This window comes from Leucopleurus acutus (assembly GCF_964270905.1).
Source record: "Leucopleurus acutus genome assembly, chromosome: 13".
NCBI lineage: Eukaryota > Metazoa > Chordata > Mammalia > Artiodactyla > Delphinidae > Leucopleurus > Leucopleurus acutus.
Window position 1 is genome coordinate 89,439,095 of NC_139155.1, and position 22,054 is coordinate 89,461,148.

At 59.9% G+C, this 22,054-nt stretch overlaps 2 protein-coding genes across 2 annotated transcripts; one reads left to right on the forward strand and one right to left on the reverse strand.

Annotated features, from left to right (window-relative positions):
- Nucleotides 1-510: 510 nt before the first annotated feature.
- Nucleotides 511-6,030, reverse strand: DDX51 (DEAD-box helicase 51; the record flags this gene model as incomplete). The annotated part of the gene is made up of 15 exons (XM_082852889.1): nt 511-1,420; nt 1,643-1,777; nt 1,857-1,920; nt 2,034-2,135; nt 2,325-2,441; nt 2,523-2,638; nt 2,716-2,914; nt 3,045-3,190; nt 3,260-3,368; nt 3,540-3,646; nt 3,741-3,812; nt 3,919-4,064; nt 4,380-4,530; nt 5,494-5,645; nt 5,727-6,030. 15 exons carry the CDS (start codon nt 6,028-6,030, stop codon nt 1,394-1,396), a joined length of 1,947 nt encoding a protein of 648 aa, XP_082709015.1. The 3' UTR covers nt 511-1,393.
- A 141-nt stretch (nt 6,031-6,171) lies between these two features.
- On the forward strand, nt 6,172-10,586 carry NOC4L (nucleolar complex associated 4 homolog; the record flags this gene model as incomplete). The annotated part of the gene is made up of 15 exons (XM_082852915.1): nt 6,172-6,298; nt 6,627-6,747; nt 7,234-7,340; nt 7,607-7,714; nt 7,883-8,032; nt 8,117-8,216; nt 8,297-8,331; nt 8,795-8,845; nt 8,926-9,037; nt 9,182-9,242; nt 9,375-9,485; nt 9,647-9,807; nt 9,897-9,979; nt 10,267-10,380; nt 10,467-10,586. The coding sequence occupies exons 1-15, from the start codon at nt 6,182-6,184 to the stop codon at nt 10,584-10,586; spliced, it is 1,551 nt and encodes a 516-aa protein (XP_082709041.1). The 5' UTR covers nt 6,172-6,181.
- Between the last annotated feature and the right edge of the window lie 11,468 nt (nt 10,587-22,054).

Below are 22,054 nucleotides of genomic sequence, written 5' to 3' on the forward strand. Positions count from 1 at the left end.
TTTCCAGCAATCCTATCACCCAGGGGCACGTGTGTTCACTATTTTTTTAAATTTTATTTATTTATTTAAAAAAGTTAATTTACTTACTTATTTTTGGCTGCATTGGGTCTTCATTGCTGCACGCGGGCTTTCTCTAGTTGCGGCAAGCGGGGGCTACTCTTTGTTGCGGTGTGCGGGCTTCTCATTGCGGTGGCTTCTCTTGTTGCGGAGCATGGGCTCTAGGCACACAGGATTCGGTAGTTGTGGTTCGCGGGCTCTAGAGCACAGGCTCAGCAGTTGTGGCACGCAGGCTCAGTAGTTGTGGCTCATGGGCTCTAGAGCACAGGCTCAGTAGTTGTGGCTCGTGGGCTCTAGAATGCAGGCTCGGTAGTTGTGGCACACGGGCTTTGTTGCTCTGCGGCATGTGGTATCTTCCCGGACCAGGGTTTGAACCTGTGTCCCCTGCATTGGTGGGCAGATTCCTAACCACTGCGTCACCAGGGAAGAAGTCCGTATGTGTTTTTAAACAGACGCTTTATTGAGATACAATCCACAGACCGGGAAGCCGCCTCTCAGAGGCTGTGCATGGCTGTGCCACCCCCCGGGTCCCGTGCGAAGCCTGGACCGAAATGTGAGCGGGTTCGGTATGCAGGGTGCGTTTACAGCCCCGAGAGGTCCGGGCTGGTGCGACCCGAGTCCTGGTCCACGTGCTCTCCCGTAAGCTGCCCACTCTGCCCCATGACGTCCACTCGGGCGACAGCGAGCACACGGGACGCCAGGACTCATGGTGGTGATTCTGCCAACACAGGAGCTGCGGTTCATTCCCATTAAGGCTCTGGCAACACGTGACTTTTGGAAACGAAGCTTTCTCAGAGACGGCGGTCAGTGCTCTGAAGCCTGTTTCCTGGACACTCGTCTCACACATGTGATGACTAATCGTGAAGTACAGCCGCGATGACCTCGCAGCGCATCCTCTGGTCTCTGTGACGCCTCGCAGGGAACGGCTACTTAGCAGCCGGCCGTTCACCCCAACAGCGAGGGACTCAGGGCCACCTCTCCCACGCAGGGTGGTGGCTTACGCTGTTAGAAGAACTGAATTCCTAAAGGTACCTCAAGGCTGATCCCCAACTTACAGCCTAACGCGTGGCAGACGCCACCCCGTCAGCTCCGGGAGAGTGTAAACAGTTTCACTGGAGACTTGCTTCCAGAAAGACCACCCGACGGGGCTGACCTTGTGCCCCCTGGAAGGTCTCAGGCCTGGGCCGGAGCCTTGTGTCCAGGGCAGCAGTGTGCTTGGGGACCGAGGCTCGCTCAGCTGAGGAATCCCCGTCTCCTGCTCGTGCGTCCAGCAACCGGTGCTCGGGATGTTTCCAGAAAGGAGGCGGCTCCCCTACCACGAGGGCAGAACCCCGGCCTAGGCTGCCTTCTGCCTCTGCTCCTCCTGCGGGGGTGGCGGGGGTGGCAGTTGGCAGGGGTTGGCAGGCGCCACCCGCCGCTCACTCCTTGCGGCCGGCCCCGCCCTCCACCCCCGAGGGCAGAGACGCCCCACCCCACGCGCGCTCGGAAAGCCAGTTTGGTGCCGGACCCCTCCGGGCTGTGGGCCCCCCTGCCGTCTCCTCCCTCCACCTCGGCTGTCCCAAGACGAGCCCCCGCGGCGCCTCACCCTGACGGCCCTCTCCAGCTGGGACAAGGCCTCCTGGTACCGTGGGACCAGCGGCTGCAGGAGCTCACTGGGGGCGTCGTGCCGCTCCAGCCTGGGCACCCCGCCTTCCCTGAGCATCCGGACGAACCTCCTCTCCTGCGGGGAAAGAGCACGTGAGGGGAAGAGGCTCCCGCCCCACCCGGGCCCCACCTCGGGCTGAGACCCCCAGGCTGACCTGCACCTCGAGGAGCAGCGTGAAGGCCTGTCCGGATTTTCCGGCGCGGGCAGTTCTTCCAACCCTGAAACGGAGCACAGCCTCCTCCAGAACCATGGCCCCCAGCCCCTGAGGGCTGCTGGGACCAGGCTTTCTCCACAAGCCACCCCCTCCCCAGACCCAAGGCCAGTCCCGCACCGGTGCACGTAGGTCCGCAGGTACTGGGGGGCGTCGTAATTCACCACCAGCTGCACGCCCTGCACGTCGATGCCGCGGGCCGTGGCGTCAGTGCTGATGAGGCTGGCAGGACACGAGGGGCCGCGGGCCCTGCCTGAGGCCGGGAGCAGGGACACACGCCCCTTCCCGCCCTGCTGGGGACGCCGCCATGGAGCTGGGGAGGACCCGAGGCGCCCTTCAGGAACCCAGGTTGACGCCAGAGCGAGCGCCCTCCCCAGAGCAGGACCCCGGCCTGTCTTCCTAGGTACTCACAGCTGGATCTTCCCCTGCTGAAAGCGCTTCAAGATCAGCTTCCTAGCGCCAGGCCCGTAGCGGGAGGAGAAGTCGGCCACGCGCACGCCCCCGAAAGCCTGGACTAGCAGGAAGAGCCTGGGCGGGAGAGGCCAGAGCCGGGTGGGCTGGGGGAACCACCTCCTCTCCCCTCCAGTCCCTGCACCACGCAGGCCTCACCTGTGGGAGTTCTCACGGGAGTTGGTGAAACACAGAACCCTTGAGAGATTCATCTCCAGGATCAGGTGCAGGACGACCAACGGCTTGAGACGGAGGCTGCAGGGCACGTAGCGATGCTGCGGGGGACGGCGCGAGGTTGGCCACAGCCCAGTGCCTAGACGCGCCCCCTCCCCCCTCCAAGTGCCCTGCTCACCGTGAGCCCCGCAGGGAAGGTATACTTCCCGCCCAAGTCCCCGGCCACGTCCACGTCGGGGTCTCTGAGGCCCCCGTGCACCGACCCCGTGGAAAAGAGCCGGGGCCGGTAGAGACCGAGCTGCTGCAGCTTTTCGGGGTTCTGGGTCAGAGTGGCTGAGAAGAGTAGTTTCTGCAGTGGCATCTGGGGGCAGCAGACGCTGGAAAGGGAGGGGACGCTGGGAAAGCAGCACCCCAGCCTGGTGGGAGAGCGTCTCAGACGGGGGACAGCGGAGGGGACCAGCTCAGGGTGGCCCCACTGGGCGCAGAACAGAGTGCAGGGCCTGGTACCTGGCTGCAGTCACAGCCCGGGGCTGTGTTCTCTGGAGCAGAGCAAAGGGATCCCTACTGCCCTCACTGGGAAAGGCCGCGGCCACCACCCGCGGCAGCCAGGCCTGGTGCATGCTGTCTATCACGCGGTCGGCCTCATCGATGACCTGCGGGGCGGGGGGGCGGTGGTCAGCTTAGGGTCTGGGCCCGGGCCTCCCTCCACGTGAGCCACCTACCAGGAAGCGGAGATGCTGGAGGCTGAATCCTGGGGTCTGCTCGACGTGGTCTACCAGGCGGCCAGGGGTGGCCACCACGATGTCTGCCAGGCAGCGGAAGCCGTCTGCTCTGTGGAGCGGAGAGTGGCTCAGGAGGGCCGCCCTGCACTGACCACCTCCCCCCACCGACGTGGGGACCCTGTGGACGGTGGCGCTCCGCTCCCCGGGGCCAGATGGCTACGACGCGGCTGCACAGAGCGAGCCCACCTCTCGGAGGAGCCCACAGACCGGAGGAACCTACGTGTCCTGCACAAGACTCTCCTGCTCCTTGGCCAGCGACTTCTGCCCGGTGACCAGGGCGACCCGAAGAGGAGTGGCACCTGTGTAGACGCTGAACACTTTGCTCACCTGGAGGAAAAGCAGCCATGAACAGCGCGACCTGAGGCCCCGCGCCGCAGGGACGAAGCCCCCGGCTCTGACCTCCAGGCATGGGCCCACGTACCTGCTGGGCCAGCTCCTTGGTCGGCAGCACAACCAGGGCCCGAACCTGGCACACGGCTCGCCGTAGCAGGGCCTGCGGGGTAGACAGCCGCCCGCGTCAGCCCGCCGCCCGCCCCCCGCCCGCGTCAGCCGCTCCTGCCTGCAGATCCGCCTGGAGGGCGAGGGCTCCCTGCGCTCACCTGCACCACGGGGATGACGAAGGCCAGTGTCTTCCCACTGCCCGTTGGGGCAGACACACAGAGGTCGCTAGGCTGGTAGCCGCCTCTGCTTACCAGAAACCCGTTGGCTGCGCTCTCCAGGACAGCGGGAATCACTGCTGCCTGCACTGGACAAGGAACGGCGAGACGCACGTCACATCGGTGCAGGGACACCCAGTACTAGCACAGGCACCGGAGACGGCCGCCTCTCTGTCTGTGATCTCTGGGCTGGGCTCTCGCTCAAGGTCCGCACCAGAGCCTCCCGGAGTGCTGAGAGGCTGGAGGTGCCGAGGCCAGGACCACACCTGCCACTGGACGTGTGCACAGGCTGCCTGTGTGGACAGCTGCTGAGCGAGGGCCTTGCCTGGTTCTGGGAGAAGATGCTCTGGAAGGAAACCCTGCTCCCACCGCCACCCCACCCCACCGGCGCAGGGCAGGGGCACCTGGAAAGTAGGACGAGATGCCCTGAGCCCGCAGCCTCTTCCGCAGGTCCGGGTGGACTTCCGGGATATCCTCAATAGGCACCAGGCCTTCGGTGACACTCTTTCCAACACAGCTTGGCTCAGCCAGCCACGCTGGCAGGAAAGGCTGGACCTATCACAAAGGGAAGGAGAAAGAGACGCGGTGAACACTCCCAAACCCGCCAGGCCAGCAGAGCAGGGCCCCATAGGCCAAGCGCTCAAGACACTCAGGCTGAAGAGGCCGCAGGAAAGAGGCAAGCTTTCTAGCTTCTCCTAGACCGCCCACGTCTCACTCTCCGTGAAGCCTTTAAAAGGGCGCCACTCCCTGAGCCAAACCACCCAGGGGCACCTTCGCACCTAGTAACACCCGTGCCCCAATGACATCTGTGCTCCGGACTACACCCGCAAGGTGCCCGTGACCTGTTTGCTATCACTGGCTCTGCACCAACCGTACAAAGCCTCTGTCGTTTTACACAACAAACTCATTGCTACCTCGGGGCCTTTGCCCCAACTCGGCCCTCTCCCTGGCACACACTTCCCTGCCCCCACCACACCTTAACCAGGCTGCTCCCTGTCTTCTGATTCCAACTCAAAGTGGATCTCCCCAAGGGCACTCTGCCCAGCCCCTCTTATTCTTCATGATGACTATCACGCTCCAGACATCCTTTAACTCACGTATTCAACTACTGAAATCTTATGCTGACATGAATCTGCTACTCGCCCAGGAACCTGGTAGACCTGGTAGGATCTCCCATCTTGTTCGCTAGATTGGTGAGCACAGTGGAATGGGCACCAAGGAAGCGAAGCTGTTTAGAGAGATCTCTGTGACAGCAGAACGGAAACCAAGTCAACCCGCTGGTTTCGGAAAAGAAAGAGAACTCTTACAATTGAAAGTAGAAGTGCCGAGTTTGCACAGGATTCAAACCGTAAGCAAGGATGCTAAGACATCAGCAGTCGGCCGGCTCAGGTGTTCACTCACCGAACACAAACCATACACCCATCAGGCGCAAGCACCGTCCTCCAAGCCGTCCCACGAGCACAAGCCGCGGTAACGACAGCCACCCCAGCGCTGCAGCCTCCCCCCCGGGCCGCTCACCTTTGGCGCCTTGCTCCTCCCGAAGCCCCCGAGCACCAGGGCGTGGGCTGGGGGACCAGAAGCCTCTTCGGGGGGCGGTCCGCCCTGGCCCTCCGGCGACCCCGCGGCTTCGGCGCCCACGCTGTTCCCCGCCGGCGCCTCCTCGCTGCTCTCTGCGCGGCAGAAACGGGGGCGGGGCGGCGCGTCAGCCACACGCGGTCCCGAGTGCCAGGGCCCCGCCCGCGAGGCCCTACCTGCGCCCGCGTCCTCATCCTCGTCGTCCGCCTTCCGCCGCTTGCAGGGAGGTGCGTGCGGGCTCCCCGGCGCCCCGCCGCTCTTGCGCCTCCGCGTTCTGCGCGGCCGCCGTCGCCGCTTCCCCGCCGCCTGAGCGGTCTGCGCGGCCTCCGCGGGTTCTTGCTGCGGCGGCTGCTTCTGCAGCTCCCGCTCTCGGGCCCGGCACCGCAGCCGCTCCAGCAGCGCGCGAGCCCGGCCGTCCGCCTCGGCCTCCGCCCCGGCCGCCTCGGGGCCCGCGTACCGCGCAACGTGGAAGAGCGCCATGCCACCCGCCGCGCGCCAGTCCGGCCCGACGCGCCACGATGACGAGGGGGCGGGGCGCGACGTCATCAGGCGCCGGCGGTGACGTCAGTGGCGCGCCGGGAGGCGGAGCCGATGGGCGGCTGGGTTGGTCTCTGCCGCGTGGGGTGGCGGCATGGAAGGGGAAGCCGGCCCTGGGGGCGCGCGCCGGGCGCTGGGCCGCCTGGTGGAGGCGGTGCTGGCAGACCGAGGCAAGGCCAACGCCGTGTTCGACATCCTGGCCGTGCTGCAGGTGGGGGCCCGTGGGGAGCGGCGGGGGTCGCGGCCGGGTCCCGGGGTTGGAGACCAGAATGGGGGCCTTCTCGGGCTCTGACGAGGTGGGGCTTGGGTTCGGAATGCGGCAGCTAATTGCAAAGCGGAGTTCAGGACTTTTCTGGGGGTATTCTCCAGTCTCGCAGGGCTCCCAGGTTGGAGGGTCGGGTGCGGGGTTTGGCAGAGGTGGGATGGGAGGGTCACGCGGGCTCAGGGGTGGGGTGGGGTGGGGCTGGGGTCCTGGTCGGGAAAGGGGGCAGGGGCCACAGCTTCAGGCGGGGCACCCCGCGACCGGCATCTCCCCGCAGTCTGAGGACCAGGAGGAGGTCCACGAAGCGGTGCGTGCATGCAGCCGACTTTTCGGGGCCCTGCTGGCCCGCGGAGAGCTGTTTGTGGGCCAGCTGCCCTCTGAGGAGATGGTCATGGCAGGTCAGTGTTCAGGAGGGCCTGGTCTCTGACAAGGTTAGAGGGGGATCTTGCTAACATGGGATGAGCCCCCCCCCCCAGAACTCCATCATAGGCCATGCGGGTCGGTGGGATCGGGAGATTGTGTTTGGGGGAAGGGGTGGGTAATAGGGACGTTGAAGCCAGGTGTAAGTAAAGGTTGGGTGGGGTGGAACTATTGGTCTTGTTTTGCGCTTCTTGTGGGATTTGATGATGTGTGTAGTTAACTGTTAATTCCACGGAGGTTTAGAGTTATGTGTCTTAGGCCTTGGCGCGTCTGGGTCTTGGGGTGAAAGGAGAGAGGATCCTCCTGGGGGAACGTGCTGGTCCTGCCCCAGGTCTGGAACCACAGTGACTTGTTTTCACTCATTCCTCGGCTGGGCTGAGTAGAGGGCAGGGGGAGGGTGGGGCTGGGTCCCGTCTGGCGTGTGCGGGCGTCGGTGTGGGCTGACCGCCCTGCCCCACCTGCAGGGTCCCGGGGGGCCACTCGCAAGTACAGGGTGTGGATGCGGCACCGGTACCACAGCTGCTGCAACCGCCTGGGGGAGCTCTTGGCTCGCGCCTCCTTTCGGATCAAGGTGAGTCTGGGCCGCTAGCCTTGCTTGCCCGCGCAGGGGTCTGCGACGGGTCTGGGGCCGTGGCTGCAGGTGCCGGTCCAGGTGAGGGTGCTGTCTCCTTCTGTGGCTGGTTCCTCTGGGTGTGGCTGCGTCCGTCCTGTCTCCTGATTCTCACGGGAGCTTTATCTTGCGGGTGTTCAGGCCTGAGGGCCGGGGGAGCTCTGTGGGCCTGTCTGCAGGGGTGACGTGTGGCGGGCGCCTCGCGGTCCCTTTGCCGCCCCTCCTAGGAGCTGGCCCTCAGCACCCTCATGAAGTTCGTGCAGCTGGAGGGCGAACACCCCCTGGAGAAGCCCAAGTGGGAAGGCAACTATCTGTTCCCCTACCAGCTCTTCAAGGTGAGGCCCAGGCTGCCCGCTTGCGGGTCTCCCCGGCTGCCTGTGGGTTGTGGGGTTTGGGGGGGACTCTGGAAGCCCCCCCAGACTCTGCTATGTGAGCTCCACACCTGGGCCGCCTGTCCTGGGGGTCAGAGAGATGCTTACCACCTTGTTCCCCCTCCCCTGCAGTCGGTGGTAGGCGGCCTGCTCTCTCCAGAAGAGGACCGCTCCCTGTTGCTCTGTCAGTTCCGGGAGTACCTGGAACACGACGACATCCGCTACCACACGATGCAGGCCGCGGCGGACGCTGTGGCCCGGGCCACTGATGGGCGCCCTGAGGTGAGCCGCCTGGGTCCGGGGAGGATGGGGGCAGGGGGGTGATGGGCATGCGGCGTCCAGGTGCTCAGGCCAGGTCTGCGGCAGGTGCCCCTCGCTTTTTGGAACAACGCCTTCACGCTGCTGTCCTCCGTGAGCCTGCCCCGCCAGGAGAGCGCCCCCCCCAGCTTCTACGTGAAGCACGCGGGTAAGCGCCGGGGCTGGGAGGGCGGGAGGGCAGGGGCCCGGCCTTCTCCCGTGTCGGGTGACCCCTCACTTTATCTGCAGAGCTCTCGGACAAGTGGAAGGTCGTTCATCTGAGGGTGAGACGCCCTGGGTGGGTGGTGGTTTCCCTGGGAATCCCCCGGTCCTGGGCTAGCGCCCCCTTCCTGGCCTTGTCAGCCACCGGGTCACAGGAGGCCCCGAGGGCCCAGGCACGGTTCCCGGAGGTCAGAGGTGGCCTGCCCAGACCTCTCTGGGGCTGAGTGTCATTGCCAGGGCAGCTGTGAACACAGGGCCTGTGGCCGAGAGGGAGGTGTTCTCTCGCTGGGGTTTCTTAGGCCCTGGCTCCGTAGCGGAGGCAGGAGGAGAGTGGGCACGACTGGGAGCGTGGGGCACGCCCACCCCTGCCGCCTCTGGGCTCCGTACGGGAGGCAGGAGGAGAGTGGGCACGACTGGGAGTGTGGGCACGCCCACCCCTGCCGCTTCCTGGCTCCGTACGGGAGGCAGGAGGAGAGTGGGCACGACTGGGAGCGTGGGCACGCCCACCCTGCCGCCTCCCCGCAGGAGCACAGGAAGGCCTTCCAGCAGATGTGGCTCGGCTTCCTCAAGCACCAGGTAGGGGTGGGGGAGGGACCCCGGGGCTGGGCTCCGGCAGGCGGGGCGGGCCGCACCGACCTGACTGCTGCTTCCGGCAGCTGCCTCTCCGCATCTGCAAGAAGGTGCTGGTGATCATGCATGACTCCATCCTGCCTCACCTGGCGCAGCCCAGCCTCATGATCGACTTCCTCGCCCGCGCCTGTGACGTCGGTGAGCAGGGAGCGCCTGGCGGGCCCGGAGCTGGGAGCAGCGGGACCAGGGCGGCGGCGGTGGGGGGCCTCTGCAGCCCCGGGCCAGGCAGCCGGCGGGGGTGTGCCTTCAGGTTGGGCTCCACGGCTGCACGTCTGTCTGCAGGTGGAGCCGTCAGCCTCCTGGCTTTGAACGGACTTTTCATCCTGATTCATAAGCACAACCTGTGAGTGTCCGCCTCGGGGTCTGAGGGCTTTTCAGCTCTGCCCGTTCATCCGTGACCCCGGCCGGGATTCCTGATCTGTTCTGTTTGTGGCTCTGCCCCGACACGTGCTCCGTCACTCACCTTCCCCGCCAGGGAGTACCCTGACTTCTACCGGAAGCTGTATGGCCTGCTCGACCCGTCTGTCTTCCACGTCAAGTACCGCGCGCGCTTCTTCCACCTGGCTGACCTCTTCCTGTCATCCTCGTGAGTGGGGGCAGGGCTGGGGACACCTGGCCTGGCTCAGAGCCGCAGGGCTGCCTGGGCCCCGCCCATCCCTGTGGGGCTGCGGGCCCGCAGGCCAGGATGGGAGCTGGGGGCTGGCACGGAGGGGTGGAGTCTTACGCCTCCCCCCCGCCCCCCCCCAGGCATCTGCCTGCCTACCTGGTGGCTGCCTTCACCAAGCGCCTGGCCCGCCTGGCCCTGACAGCGCCCCCCGAGGCTCTACTCACCGTCCTGCCCTTTATCTGCAACCTGCTGCGCAGACACCCAGCCTGCCGCGTCCTCGTGCACCGCCCCAGGGGCCCTGGTGAGTGTGGCCGGAGCCCCTGGGAGGCCTGGCCAAGAGGCCAGCACGTGGGTGCAGGTGGCAGACTGGAGCCTGGGTCTCGTTCCTAGAGCTGGACGCCGACCCCTATGACCCCCAAGAGGAGGACCCTGCCCGGAGCCGAGCCCTGGAGAGCTCCCTGTGGGAGCTGCAGGTGAGGGTGCCCTGCCTGCCGGTCACTCCCTGGGCTTCCTGGAGCCGCCCCACCTGGGCACTCCCCCTCGGCCACCCACCCAGCCCCACCTGCACGCCCCTGCCAGCATCTCTTCCAGGTCCCCAAGGATCCCACCTTGCCTTGTCACTTCGCTCACCCAGGGGAGCCTTTGCCTCCGTCTGTCCTGTCCCTGGCCTGCGGAGGTGGTGGGATGGTCCCCTGCTCAGTGCGTCCTGTGCCCCTCGCTTTGCCCACGAGGGGCGGTGACATCCCACGTGCCTCTCCAGGCCCTCCAGCAGCATTACCACCCCGAAGTGTCCAAGGCCGCCAGCGCCATTAACCAGGCACTGTCTGAAGCCGAGGTCAGCATCGCGCCGCTTCTGGAGCTCACTGCCTTCCAGGTGAGGCTGTGAGGCGGGCCGGGCGCTGGGCAGTGAGGGCCGTGCAGCGCGGGGCGCCTGACCGGCCGCCTGTCCCCGCCCCGCAGATATTCGAGCAGGACCTGCAGAAAAAAGGGCCCGAGCCGGTGCCATTGGAGTTCATCCCGGCCCAGGGCCTGCTGGGCCGGCGGGGCGACCTCTGTGCCCAGCACTTCACGCTGAGCTGACCCTGCGCGCCCCGCTGCCCCCGACAGATGGTCTTGTGGGAAAGCTGCTGGGGGGTGCTGGTGGGCGGGGGTCTCGGGAGGTGCAGGTCCTTCACCTGTGCCCCTGGGGCTGAGGTCAGAGTGCCGTCCACCTGCTGCCCCTCCACCCGCCTACCCTGCTGGCCTCACCGGAGGGTGCTGCTCGGGGCCCTCCCTTCCCTGCGGCCTGGTGGGGAGGGGCGAGGTGGGGTATGGGGGGCGCTGCAGGGCAGCCCCTGCTTCCGGGGCCTCAAGTTACAAGTGCGCCGGGTCGTGGCTTCTGTCGGCCCCCGCGATTCCCCCCCAAGTCGCGCCAGGCCCTCTGCATCGCTGTGCTTCCTGACGCGGGGCGGCCGTGAGAGCCTCTCTGCTGCAGTTAGACTGTGACGTGGGAGTGACGGGGTGGCTCTGTGCCCCGGTCAGTCTCGGCGGGGAGCACAGAGAGGGGCACGAGCTCTCTGTGCCTGGCCAGGCCCTACTGAGGTCACCTTTGTCCCCAGAAGCACAGTGAGCCCGGGGGTGAGCGTCTGCCCCATCGAGGGGTTACAGGCGGGGCCGGTCCGTTCCTCCACCCCCTGAGCGGAGTGGGCCAGCAGCCCGGTTGTTTCCACGGTTATCTTTTAGAGGTTTCTTTTCTGCCAAAGGTGGCGGGTTTTCCGGCTCTGGTAGTGACCCTGTTTCCTTTAAAAAACCCACTCGGTCCGGCACACGCCTGGAGCCGGCCCACGGTTGGCAGGGGCTGGTGGGGGCACGGGGTGGGGCAGCCCACAGGGAGATAAGACACCTTGCTGCCCTCCGCCTCCTGTGCCCTGCTCCTGGCCCCGCCCTGCCCCTCCCCCCGGGGAGCAGGGTGGGAGCTCGTGGTGGGCACCCTGGAGTCACAGCAGGGAAGGGTTCCGCCAGTCTGGTGTCCAGGTACCCCCCACCGGCCCGGGGTCCCAGTGCACCCTGCTGGTAGCAGCACACCACGTGGCCCCGCTGCCCTTCACCCGTCTTCCCACGTCCGTTACTGAGCTGGAAACCTCCTTGTCCCTGGGGCGCAGGGCTTGCCTGGAGCGGGGGGCGGGGGTGGGCGGTCTTGAGAGAGCCGGGCCGTCTGGCACCAGGCGTGTCCAGTGGGCCAGAGGCCGCCGTGGCCTTGTGTGGGGATGCCAGGGGGCAGTGCTGGACGGCCTGAGGCCTCCCGCTTTTCTTGAAAAATGCCACTGTGTAAAAAAACTTACAAGCTACAGAACACCTGAGCGGGCTCTCTTGGTCTTGTCTGCATTCGGCGTCCTGCGCCCCCGTAGGTCCTGGCTGTGGCCCGTAGCCGCGCTGGTGCCCGGGCAGCTGCGCTCTGCCGTGTTTGCCCTCCGGCAGGTCCCCATTTCCTGTCCACTGGCCCTGGTTGTCCGTGGGGGAAGAGGGGTGAGAGTGCCCTTCCCAGCGGCTGTGAGGTTGGCTGAGAGGCCGCGTGGTGGGTTGGAGGTAAGAACTGAACGGGGGGGCTGGGGCCACCGCTGGGGCTCTGCCTGTCCTTCAGGAGCCCGAGGGGTGGCCGGGACAGCCTCCGGGGCACATGGGGCTGACTGCAGGGCTCCTGGCTCCAGGGGAGGTACAGGCTCAGACTTTCAAGGGCTTTGGAACCACCTGGGATCAAGTAAGATGTCTACGTGGGCGGGCGGAGGGAGGGAAGGGCCTCGGGCAGGTGTACCTGAGGGTGGAGGACATAGCGGCTCCCTGGTCTGTACCAGGAGACCATCCTGAGCCGCTTGTGAGCGACCCATCTCTGAGCCCAGAGACAAGAATGCAGGCGCTTAGAAAGAGTAAACGTTTATACGTTTAAAAAGAAGAAAAGACAGGCACCAGCGAACCCGCGACTGGCAGCCTCAGCCCTCCAGCGGCTCCCTTGGAGGAGGACGAAGGGGAAGCCCGCTGCCCTTTGCTTAACTACAGTCCTGCCCCGGGTTGTCTGGCCTTTGTAAGTTACAAAGCAGCACGCGCCTAACTAGGAGCTCAAGTGCAAGGGCAGCGTGTGGGGAGATGGGGAAGCCTGCTCGCTCCCCAGCCCCGTCACCCACCCTCTCCTCTGCCGCCACTTCGCCGCACAGACCCTCATGCTTCCTGCGCCGGGGGAGAGGCCAGGTGCACCTGCCCAAAGCCTCCCTCCAGCTGCCCACGTAGACGTTTTGTTTGTGGCACTGGGGACGCTGTTGTTTCCTAGGTCTAGTTTTTACAAATTGCTTAAAAAAAGATTTCAGACACAATGAATACCTTTTTAGCTTAAGTATGCCCCTTTTGATATTTGAGATGCACTAAATTTTAAAAGTTAAAGTGAAATCCACAAAACATAAAACTAACCACTGTAAAATGCGTGATTCAGGGACTTCCCTGGTGGCACAGTGGTTAAGAATCCACCTGCCAACGCAGGGGACACGGGTTCGAGCCCTGGTCTGGGAAGGTCCCACATGCCGCAGAGCAACTAAGCCCGTGTGCCACAACTACTGAGCCTGTGCTCTAGAGCCCGCGATCCACAGCTACTGAGGCCGTGCACCACAACTACTGAGGCTGTGCTCCAGAGCCCGCGAGCCACAACTACCGAAGCCCGTGTGCCTAGAGCCTGTGCTCTGCAACAAGAGAAGCCACTGCAATGAAGACCAGTGCAGCCAAAAATAGATAAAATGAATTTATAAAAATGCATGAGTCAGTGGCATTTGTGCATCCATGACATGTGACCATTGCCTGTGTATAGTTCTAGAACTTTCTATCGCCCGTGAATGGTGTGTATCCTGACCTCTCCTGTTTCAAGAGGAGGCCCATGTCCATGGGAAGGTGTCTGGAGGCCAGAAGTCCCCACAGGCCTGCTCGGGGCCCCATGGAGTGGGCTCTGCCGTCTTCTCCCTCCAAGGCCGGGTGGCCACTCGGAGCTGGGTCAGCCCCAGGCCTCCAGCAGGAATCGGAAACCTGAGTGGACGTGCAGAGCCAGGACCCTCGGGCGGCAGCACCTGGGCTGGGGTCTATAGGAGGGAGGTCCACGCATTCTGGGCTGCCAGCCTGCCATGCCCGCCACCGGGAGTCCGGCGTCTGGTGGGGGATTTAACCTGGTTGAAATTGAGGGCTGGCCTTTGTCCAGCTCCAGGAGGGACCCGAGGCCCCAGGCGTCCTGATGGGAGCGCCGTCTGCGGGGCCGCCGCCTGTCAGAGTCCCCGATGGGGGTCACGGCGGGGCTTTGGGCTGAGTGGCATCCGCTTCCCCTCCGGAGGGGCTGGACACTGGAGGGTGGGTCCCACAGCCCTGGTAAAAACGGGACGCCAAGGCGGGGAGCCCCCGGCTGGCAGCACCCCGTGCGTGTGCTGTCACGCGTCAGGGCCCACGGGGAAGACACCGGACACTCGTGGTCGGGGATCTCCGGGGTCTGTCCTGCGCCCTTCCCTTGGCCGGGGTACTTCACGCCCCCTCCCTGCAGTGAACCAGGACAGTGAGAACAGAGCCCTGAGGGGGCTCGGGTGATCCTCCCGGGGGGGTGGCCAACCCGAGGGGATCTCAGGGGCCTTGGACTCGTAGTCGGTGTCAGGGTGGGGCTGGTCTTGAGTGCCTGATGTTGGAGGGCCCCTGAGAAAGAGTCCCTGCACCTGCCACCCCACCAAGCAGTAAGGGGTTTGATACCCCGCTATGAGGAGGGTCCGGGGCAGGCCGGGAGGCACCTCCAGAGTAGAAAGGTTGGCGGACGGTCTTGGACGGGGCGTCCAGGATCGCCAGGGGCAGCAGGGCAGGCGGGAGCCTCACGGTGGGGAAGAGGGGACTGCTGGCCTCCTGCGTGGTCTCCAACTGCACGGAGGGCAAGAGGGTCTCTCGGGGTGCCAGTGAGGACAGGTAGTACCTTGCGTGCCAGGGGGCCGCCGAGTCCTTCCCAAGTGACTTGAGTCCAGGCTCCTCGCAGGGAGCCCCGCCGTGGGTGTGCCTGCCCAGACGGCCCGGGCCCTGCCTCCCTGCCTCATTCGCTCAGGGTGACGGTGGTTTCCTTGCTGCCCATCTCAGGGCAACCTGCCCTCCTCCTGACTCAAACGCTGCTTCTCTGTTCCCGGCACATACACCTCTGTCCCAACACCACCGGGGAAAGGGGGGACCCTGACCAGCAGAGACCTCATTTCTGCCGCATCCGGAGCCGGAGCTTGAAGTAGAATTTCAATCCCGCAGCAGAAACACAGGGACGCGTTGTTTCCTGCACGACCCGTGGTCCTGCCTCTCGAGTTACTGAGACCCGGTGAGCCAGGGACATGGGGGACCCCTTCCTGCATCTGCGGCGGGCCCCCCGCTGACTACCCCGCTGCACAATGCCACGGCTCCAGGGCTGTCGGGTCCAGGGTTTCAGAAAAGCTTGGAGGGAGGGCGGGGGTGGCCCGATGTTGGGGGGGGGCTGCCTGCTGTGTGCCCGGGGTGCCGTCCCCTGGTCCTGCTGCACAAACAGGCCAGCCCTGTCTGTCCCTCTGTCCCTCTGTCTCCCTGTCTGTCTCTCTGTCTCCCTCCAGGAGACGAATGGGGCGGTTGGATGATTAAGTCACAGTCACACGCGTAATGAGGAACGTATCACGAGACGCGGAGAACACTCTCCAGCGATAGGAGTGCTCAAGCATTTAACGGGCATGTAGCAAGTAAGCTGCAGAGAACCGGATGTCCGAGGGGTGCCTCCTGAAACAGCCAGGGCGTAGACCTTGGGGAATGTGCGCCCCCACCAGGGCTTTCCCGCTGGGCTGGGGGCACGGGGTGGGGGGCAGCAGCTGGCCCCTAGCACTGAGCCGCCCTCCTCCGTGGGGCATCCTCCGTTAATGGAAGCCTCCCGGGGCCCCACCCCTGCTCCCAGCTGATCACGGCCTGGTGAGGTCACGGCCTCAGTGCCCACCGGCTGGTGCCCCGCTCTGTGCTCGGGAAAGTTGCCCAGCCCCTCCAGGCCTCGGTCCTCTCGTCCACAAAGTGGGCGGTTCCAGGGGCTGTGGCTGCGTAGGAAATCAGTCCAAAACTTAGAGGCGTGAAACCACTACAACATCGATTGCGCTCATGAGTCTGCAGCCTGCACAGGGCTTGCGGGGGGACAGCTGGTCTCTGCTCTCCTCGGCAGGAGCTGGGGCGGCTGGGACGTCAGGGCTGAGCTCCCTGAGGTCTGGGCTGTTCTAGGTCAGAGCCGGAGCCATTGAGGTCGTTAAGTACGGCGTGTCGAGGTCAGAGGAGGCCTGGACCACTGGCATTGCTTGAGGCTTAAAGGCCTGCCGAGACAGATGTGCTAAAATAGGGCAAGATGTTTCTTCTCCACGCAGTGCATCTGTGCTCATTATAAAGACCTCAGTTACTACAGAGACGGACGTCGGTGGGAAGGGAAAGCCGCACATGGAGGACCTGTGAGGTCTGCAGTGATCAAGGAGATTCCCAGGAGACTGCTCTGGGAGATGGGCACTGCCCGGGGGGGCAGCCACGAGGCTCTGGAAAGCCCAGAGGGTGGCCAGGGGCAGCAGCTCACCTCTGCTGCAGAAAGCCGCCAGGACAGCGCGGACGTGAACGCTGTGTGCCTATAAAACTCTCTACAGAGTCGGGGTCAGATCCGGCCTGCGGGCCACAGCTTGCCCACCCCTGGTCTAGCGACCTTCCTGGTCTGTCTGTCTGTCTCTGGGTCTTCTTTGGTGGACATGACCAAGAGCTATGCAAACAGTTCTTGTCCACGGAATGAACTTGGTCTGTAGGAGGGACGGTGGTGTCCCCCCCGCAGGTGGAAGGGGGCAGCTTTGCATCAGTTTGGGGGATTCACTTCAGTTCTCCCGGTAGGCCTGCTCTCGGGTCCCCCCAGGAACAGTTTGAAGTCCACTTTTCTGTTTAACTTTGTTGGTTTGTAGACGTTCTTTACACACATTTTGGCTGTGGTTCTTCGTTACATGTATTAAAATACCGTTTGCCCTAAAAACCAAGAACAGATGCAAATTCTGGCCTCGCGTGGCTTGGAAGCTCCGAGGGTGGGTGGCCTCAGCCTCACGCAGGCCCCCAGCGCGAGCAGCAGTGGTTTAGGGCGCCAGCGTGCTGCGGCCCCCGCCCCGGGCTAGCAGGGGGCCTCTGGGCGCTGCCATGGGGCCTGTCTCGGGTGGCACCTGAAGTTGCGGTGCAGAGTCTGTTAAGAGGCATCGCTTTGCCTACTGGCTGCAGTGGGGCAGACGTAGACCTGCTCTTACTGTAAGAAGCACAGCGTTTCCTAAAGCCCTTATGCTTCCCTTGCGGGGTGGACCCGGAATTAAATGAGAGCACGTCCTGAGGGGGCTGCGGACGGAGAGGACTGGACACGTCTGGCTGCAGGTGGGGGGCGGGCAGCCAAGTGGTCAGGGTGGGGTCAGGGCCCCGCGGCCAGACCCGAGGCTTTCAGGTCTGCCTTTGAGGAGCGAGGTGGGCTCTCGGGTCTGGAGGGTCCTGCTGCCGTCTCCCCTTGCAGGGGCGTGGCTCTCCCAGAGGGTGTCGTCGCTCCCTCCCGCAGGCCTGAGCTTTCCTGGGACGAGTTGGGCCCTGCACGGAATCGCAGGTGGACGCCAGTCAGGGACCCAGGATGGGTTGCCTGGAGCCCTGCCCAGCAGGCGGCCCAGCTGATGCACAGCTGCCCATGGGCCCAAAAGTGGCTTTTGAGGTCCCTTCAGCCCAGCAGAGCCCCCTGGGCCCTCACTCAACTCATCCGTGATTTAAGAGATAATCGTTTCGGGACTTCTCTGGGGGTCCAGTGGTTAAGACGCTGCGCTCCCAAGGCAGGGGGCCAGGGTTCTGTCCCCGGTCAGGGAACTAGATCCCACATGCCTGCCGCAGCTAAAGGACGCTGCACGTGGCAACGCAGATCCTGCATGCCGCAAGTAAGACGCAGCGCGGCCAAATAAATAAATATTCTTTAAAAACACAAAGAAATAATCATTTCTTGACATAGAATATTATCCTATTATAGGATAACTATAGAAATTATAACTAATTATAACTCAATTATTTTAAATGAGTAACATAGTTATTAATTATATTACTACATAATCATTAATTATAACTAATTAATAGATACTAATTATTAGTTATAAATTGTATAGTTTTAGTTGTAATCACTATGTAATTAATAATAAATCATTATTTAAATAATTTCTATTATTTATACTAACAATTAAATGAAATTATTAATATAATCACTATAGATATTAATTATAACCACAATTATAATTATGAGAAGCGGCAGAATATTATTTTCTTGTTATAGATAGAGCAGAAAAGCAAATCTAAGACGTGACTCTCTCCTTCAACTCGCCTCTGGACTCCTCGTGGGTCCCATTTGCAGCCTGTGCCTCTCGCAGGGTCTGAGCCAGCCTGACCCCGGCTCTGGGCCTCCCCGTCCACAGGGAGCTTGCCGGCCCAGCTGGTGCAGAGGGCTCGCACAGGGTCCCTGTCCCCCACCTTCAGGAGGCCCCTCCGCCGGCCTGGGGGTCCTGGCTTTGCCTGATGACCCGGGCATCCCACCCAGGCTGGGAACAGACGCCTGTCCCCAGCAGACGTCCCCGGAGCTGTGAGGTTTATCCCCTCAGCACTTCTCATTTGTTTCTCCGTAACATTAATTTCTCGGTCCCCAGGAGCTCTCTCTCACCATCCGGGAGGGCTCCTCTGGGCAGAGTGTGTGTCGGACGAGGCGATCTCTGCAGCTTCTGCGTCGCCCCTCTTCCCTCCTCGGACTCGCCGGCTCAGGGTTGCCAGCGCCTCGAGCAGCCCTCTTGTCTCAGGGGTTGGGGCTGGGGGGCTCCGAGGAGAACACCACCATGTGTCTGGGCCTTCCCGCCCTCGGCCCCCTCTGCCCGCTTTCAGCAGGGAATCGGGTGTCCAAACGCTGATCAGGACGTGTCTCTTGTCGTCCTGGCAGTGTGGGCTCTAAGGAAGCTCAGCTTGACCACTGAGATGGCTGGTCTTAGGTGTCCCCTCAGCCGGGCCACAGGGACGCCCAGAGAGCTGGTAACGTGTTATTTCTGGGAGGGCCTGTGAGGGTGTTCCCTTGAATCAGTGGATAAAGAGATCCACCTTCTCCAGTGGCGGGGGCGCATCATCCAGTCCACGGAAGGGCTGAGTAGAGCAAAAAGGGAGAACAAGGGCTAATTTGCTTTTTCTGCATGAGCTGGGACAGCCATGTTCTCCCGCCCCCCGCCAGTGGCTCCGCCGACTTCAGTTCAGCCTCGGGACTTGGACTGAACGACACGTGCTTTCCTAGGCCTCCAGCTTGCAGGTCCTGGGACTCCTCAGCTTCCATGTGTCTCTTCTATCTGTCTGCTTATCCATCTATCTATCATCTATTCATCTATCTATCATCTATCTACCTACCATCTATCTATCATCTATCTACCTACCATCTATCTATCATCTATCTATCTATCATCTATCTACCTACCATCTATCTATCATCTATCTGTCTATCATCTATCTACCTACCATCTATCTATCATCTATCTACCTACCATCTATCTATCATCTATCTATCTATCATCTATCTACCTACCATCTATCTATCATCTATCTATCTATCTATCATCTATCTACCTACCATCTATCTATCATCTGTCTATCATCTATCTACCTACCATCTATCTATCATCTATCTACCTACCATCTATCTATCATCTATCTATCTATCATCTATCTACCTACCATCTATCTATCATCTATCTATCATCTATCTACCTACCATCTATCTATCATCTATCTATCTATCTATCTATCATCTATCTACCTACCATCTATCTATCATCTATCTATCTATCATCTATCTACCTACCATCTATCTATCATCTATCTATCATCTATCTATCTATCATCTATCTACCTACCATCTATCTATCATCTATCTACCTACCATCTATCTATCATCTATCTATCTATCATCTATCTACCTACCATCTATCTATCATCTGTCTATCATCTATCTACCTACCATCTATCTATCATCTATCTACCTACCATCTATCTATCATCTATCTATCTATCATCTATCTACCTACCATCTATCTATCATCTATCTATCTATCATCTATCTACCTACCATCTATCTATCATCTATCTATCTATCTATCATCTATCTACCTACCATCTATCTATCATCTATCTATCTATCATCTATCTACCTACCATCTATCTATCATCTATCTATCTATCTATCATCTATCTACCTACCATCTATCATCTATCTACCTACCATCTATCTATCATCTATCTATCTATCATCTATCTATCTATCTATCATCTATCTATCTATCTATCATCTATCTACCTACCATCTATCTATCTATCTATCATCTATCTACCTACCATCTATCTATCATCTATCTATCTATCATCTATCTACCTACCATCTATCTATCATCTATCTATCTATCTATCATCTATCTACCTACCATCTATCTATCATCTATCTGTCTATCATCTATCTACCTACCATCTATCTATCATCTATCTACCTACCATCTATCTATCATCTATCTATCTATCATCTATCTACCTACCATCTATCATCTATCTATCTATCTATCATCTATCTACCTACCATCTATCTATCATCTATCTGTCTATCATCTATCTACCTACCATCTATCTATCATCTATCTACCTACCAGCTATCTATCATCTATCTATCTATCATCTATCTACCTACCATCTATCTATCATCTATCTATCTATCATCTATCTACCTACCATCTATCTATCATCTATCTATCTATCTATCTATCATCTATCTACCTACCATCTATCTATCATCTATCTATCTATCATCTATCTACCTACCATCTATCTATCATCTATCTATCATCTATCTATCTATCATCTATCTACCTACCATCTATCTATCATCTATCTATCTATCTATCATCTATCTACCTACCATCTATCTATCATCTATCTATCTATCATCTATCTACCTACCATCTATCTATCATCTATCTACCTACCATCTATCTATCATCTATCTATCTATCATCTATCTACCTACCATCTATCTATCATCTATCTATCTATCATCTATCTACCTACCATCTATCTATCATCTATCTATCTATCTATCTATCATCTATCTACCTACCATCTATCTATCATCTATCTATCATCTATCTATCTATCATCTATCTACCTACCATCTATCTATCATCTATCTATCTATCATCTATCTACCTACCATCTATCTATCATCTATCTATCTATCATCTATCTACCTACCATCTATCTATCATCTATCTACCTACCATCTATCTATCATCTATCTATCATCTATCTATCATCTATCTACCTACCATCTATCTATCATCTATCTATCTATCATCTATCTACCTACCATCTATCTATCATCTATCTATCTATCTATCTATCATCTATCTACCTACCATCTATCTATCATCTATCTACCTACCATCTATCTATCATCTATCTATCTATCATCTATCTACCTACCATCTATCTATCATCTATCTATCTATCTATCTATCATCTATCTACCTACCATCTATCTATCATCTATCTATCATCTATCTATCTATCATCTATCTACCTACCATCTATCTATCATCTATCTATCTATCATCTATCTACCTACCATCTATCTATCTATCATCTATCTACCTACCATCTATCATCTATCTATCTATCATCTGTCTACCTACCATCTATCTATTATCGATCTAACCTGTCTGTCTACCCGTTTATCATCTGTCTATCCTCCACCCATCCATCCATCCATCCATCGTATTGGTTCGACTTCTCTGGAGAGCCCTGACTATTACAACCGCTTGTCGGCAGTGTGGCTTCAGGCAATTTACCGAGCCTCTCTCTACTGCACTTTCCCTGTCTGCAAGATGGGAGTTAATATGGCATCTCCCTCACAGGCTCTTTGTGAAGATGGAAGAAGCAAGGTATGGAAGTGCTGTGCACAGCGAGAGCTCCCAGGTGCCCCCTGTGACCATTGCTGTCGCGACCTGCTCTCCGTTCCCACACGTGTGCAAGTTTCCATCCTCCACGGAGGCATCTAAGAGACGTGGCTCCATCCTCCTTGAACCTACATCCTATTGCCAGCTTTCATCTCGTCAGAGGTTGTCCAGGTGGGGACCCTGGACCCATAGTACCAGCGTCCACTGAGAACTTGTCAGAAGTGCAAATTCCCAGGGCCGCCCAGATCTGCTGAGTCAGAAGCTCTGGGAGTGGCTTCACGTCTGCTTTCAGGAGCCCGCCAGGGGTCTGGGGCTTGATCGAGCGTCAGGCCTCATGTGAGAGTGCACCTTCAGCTCGGGGTGTCAGGACTGGAGAACGCCAGGGGACAGATGACATCGCTGGCCCCTCGTGGGAAGACTGTCCCTTCCACGACACTGACCAGGAGGCTGGCCAGCAGAAAATGGTCAGAAGAGAGAGCAGGACATCGTGGGGCCAGGTCCCAAGGGGAGCCTGCATGTGTG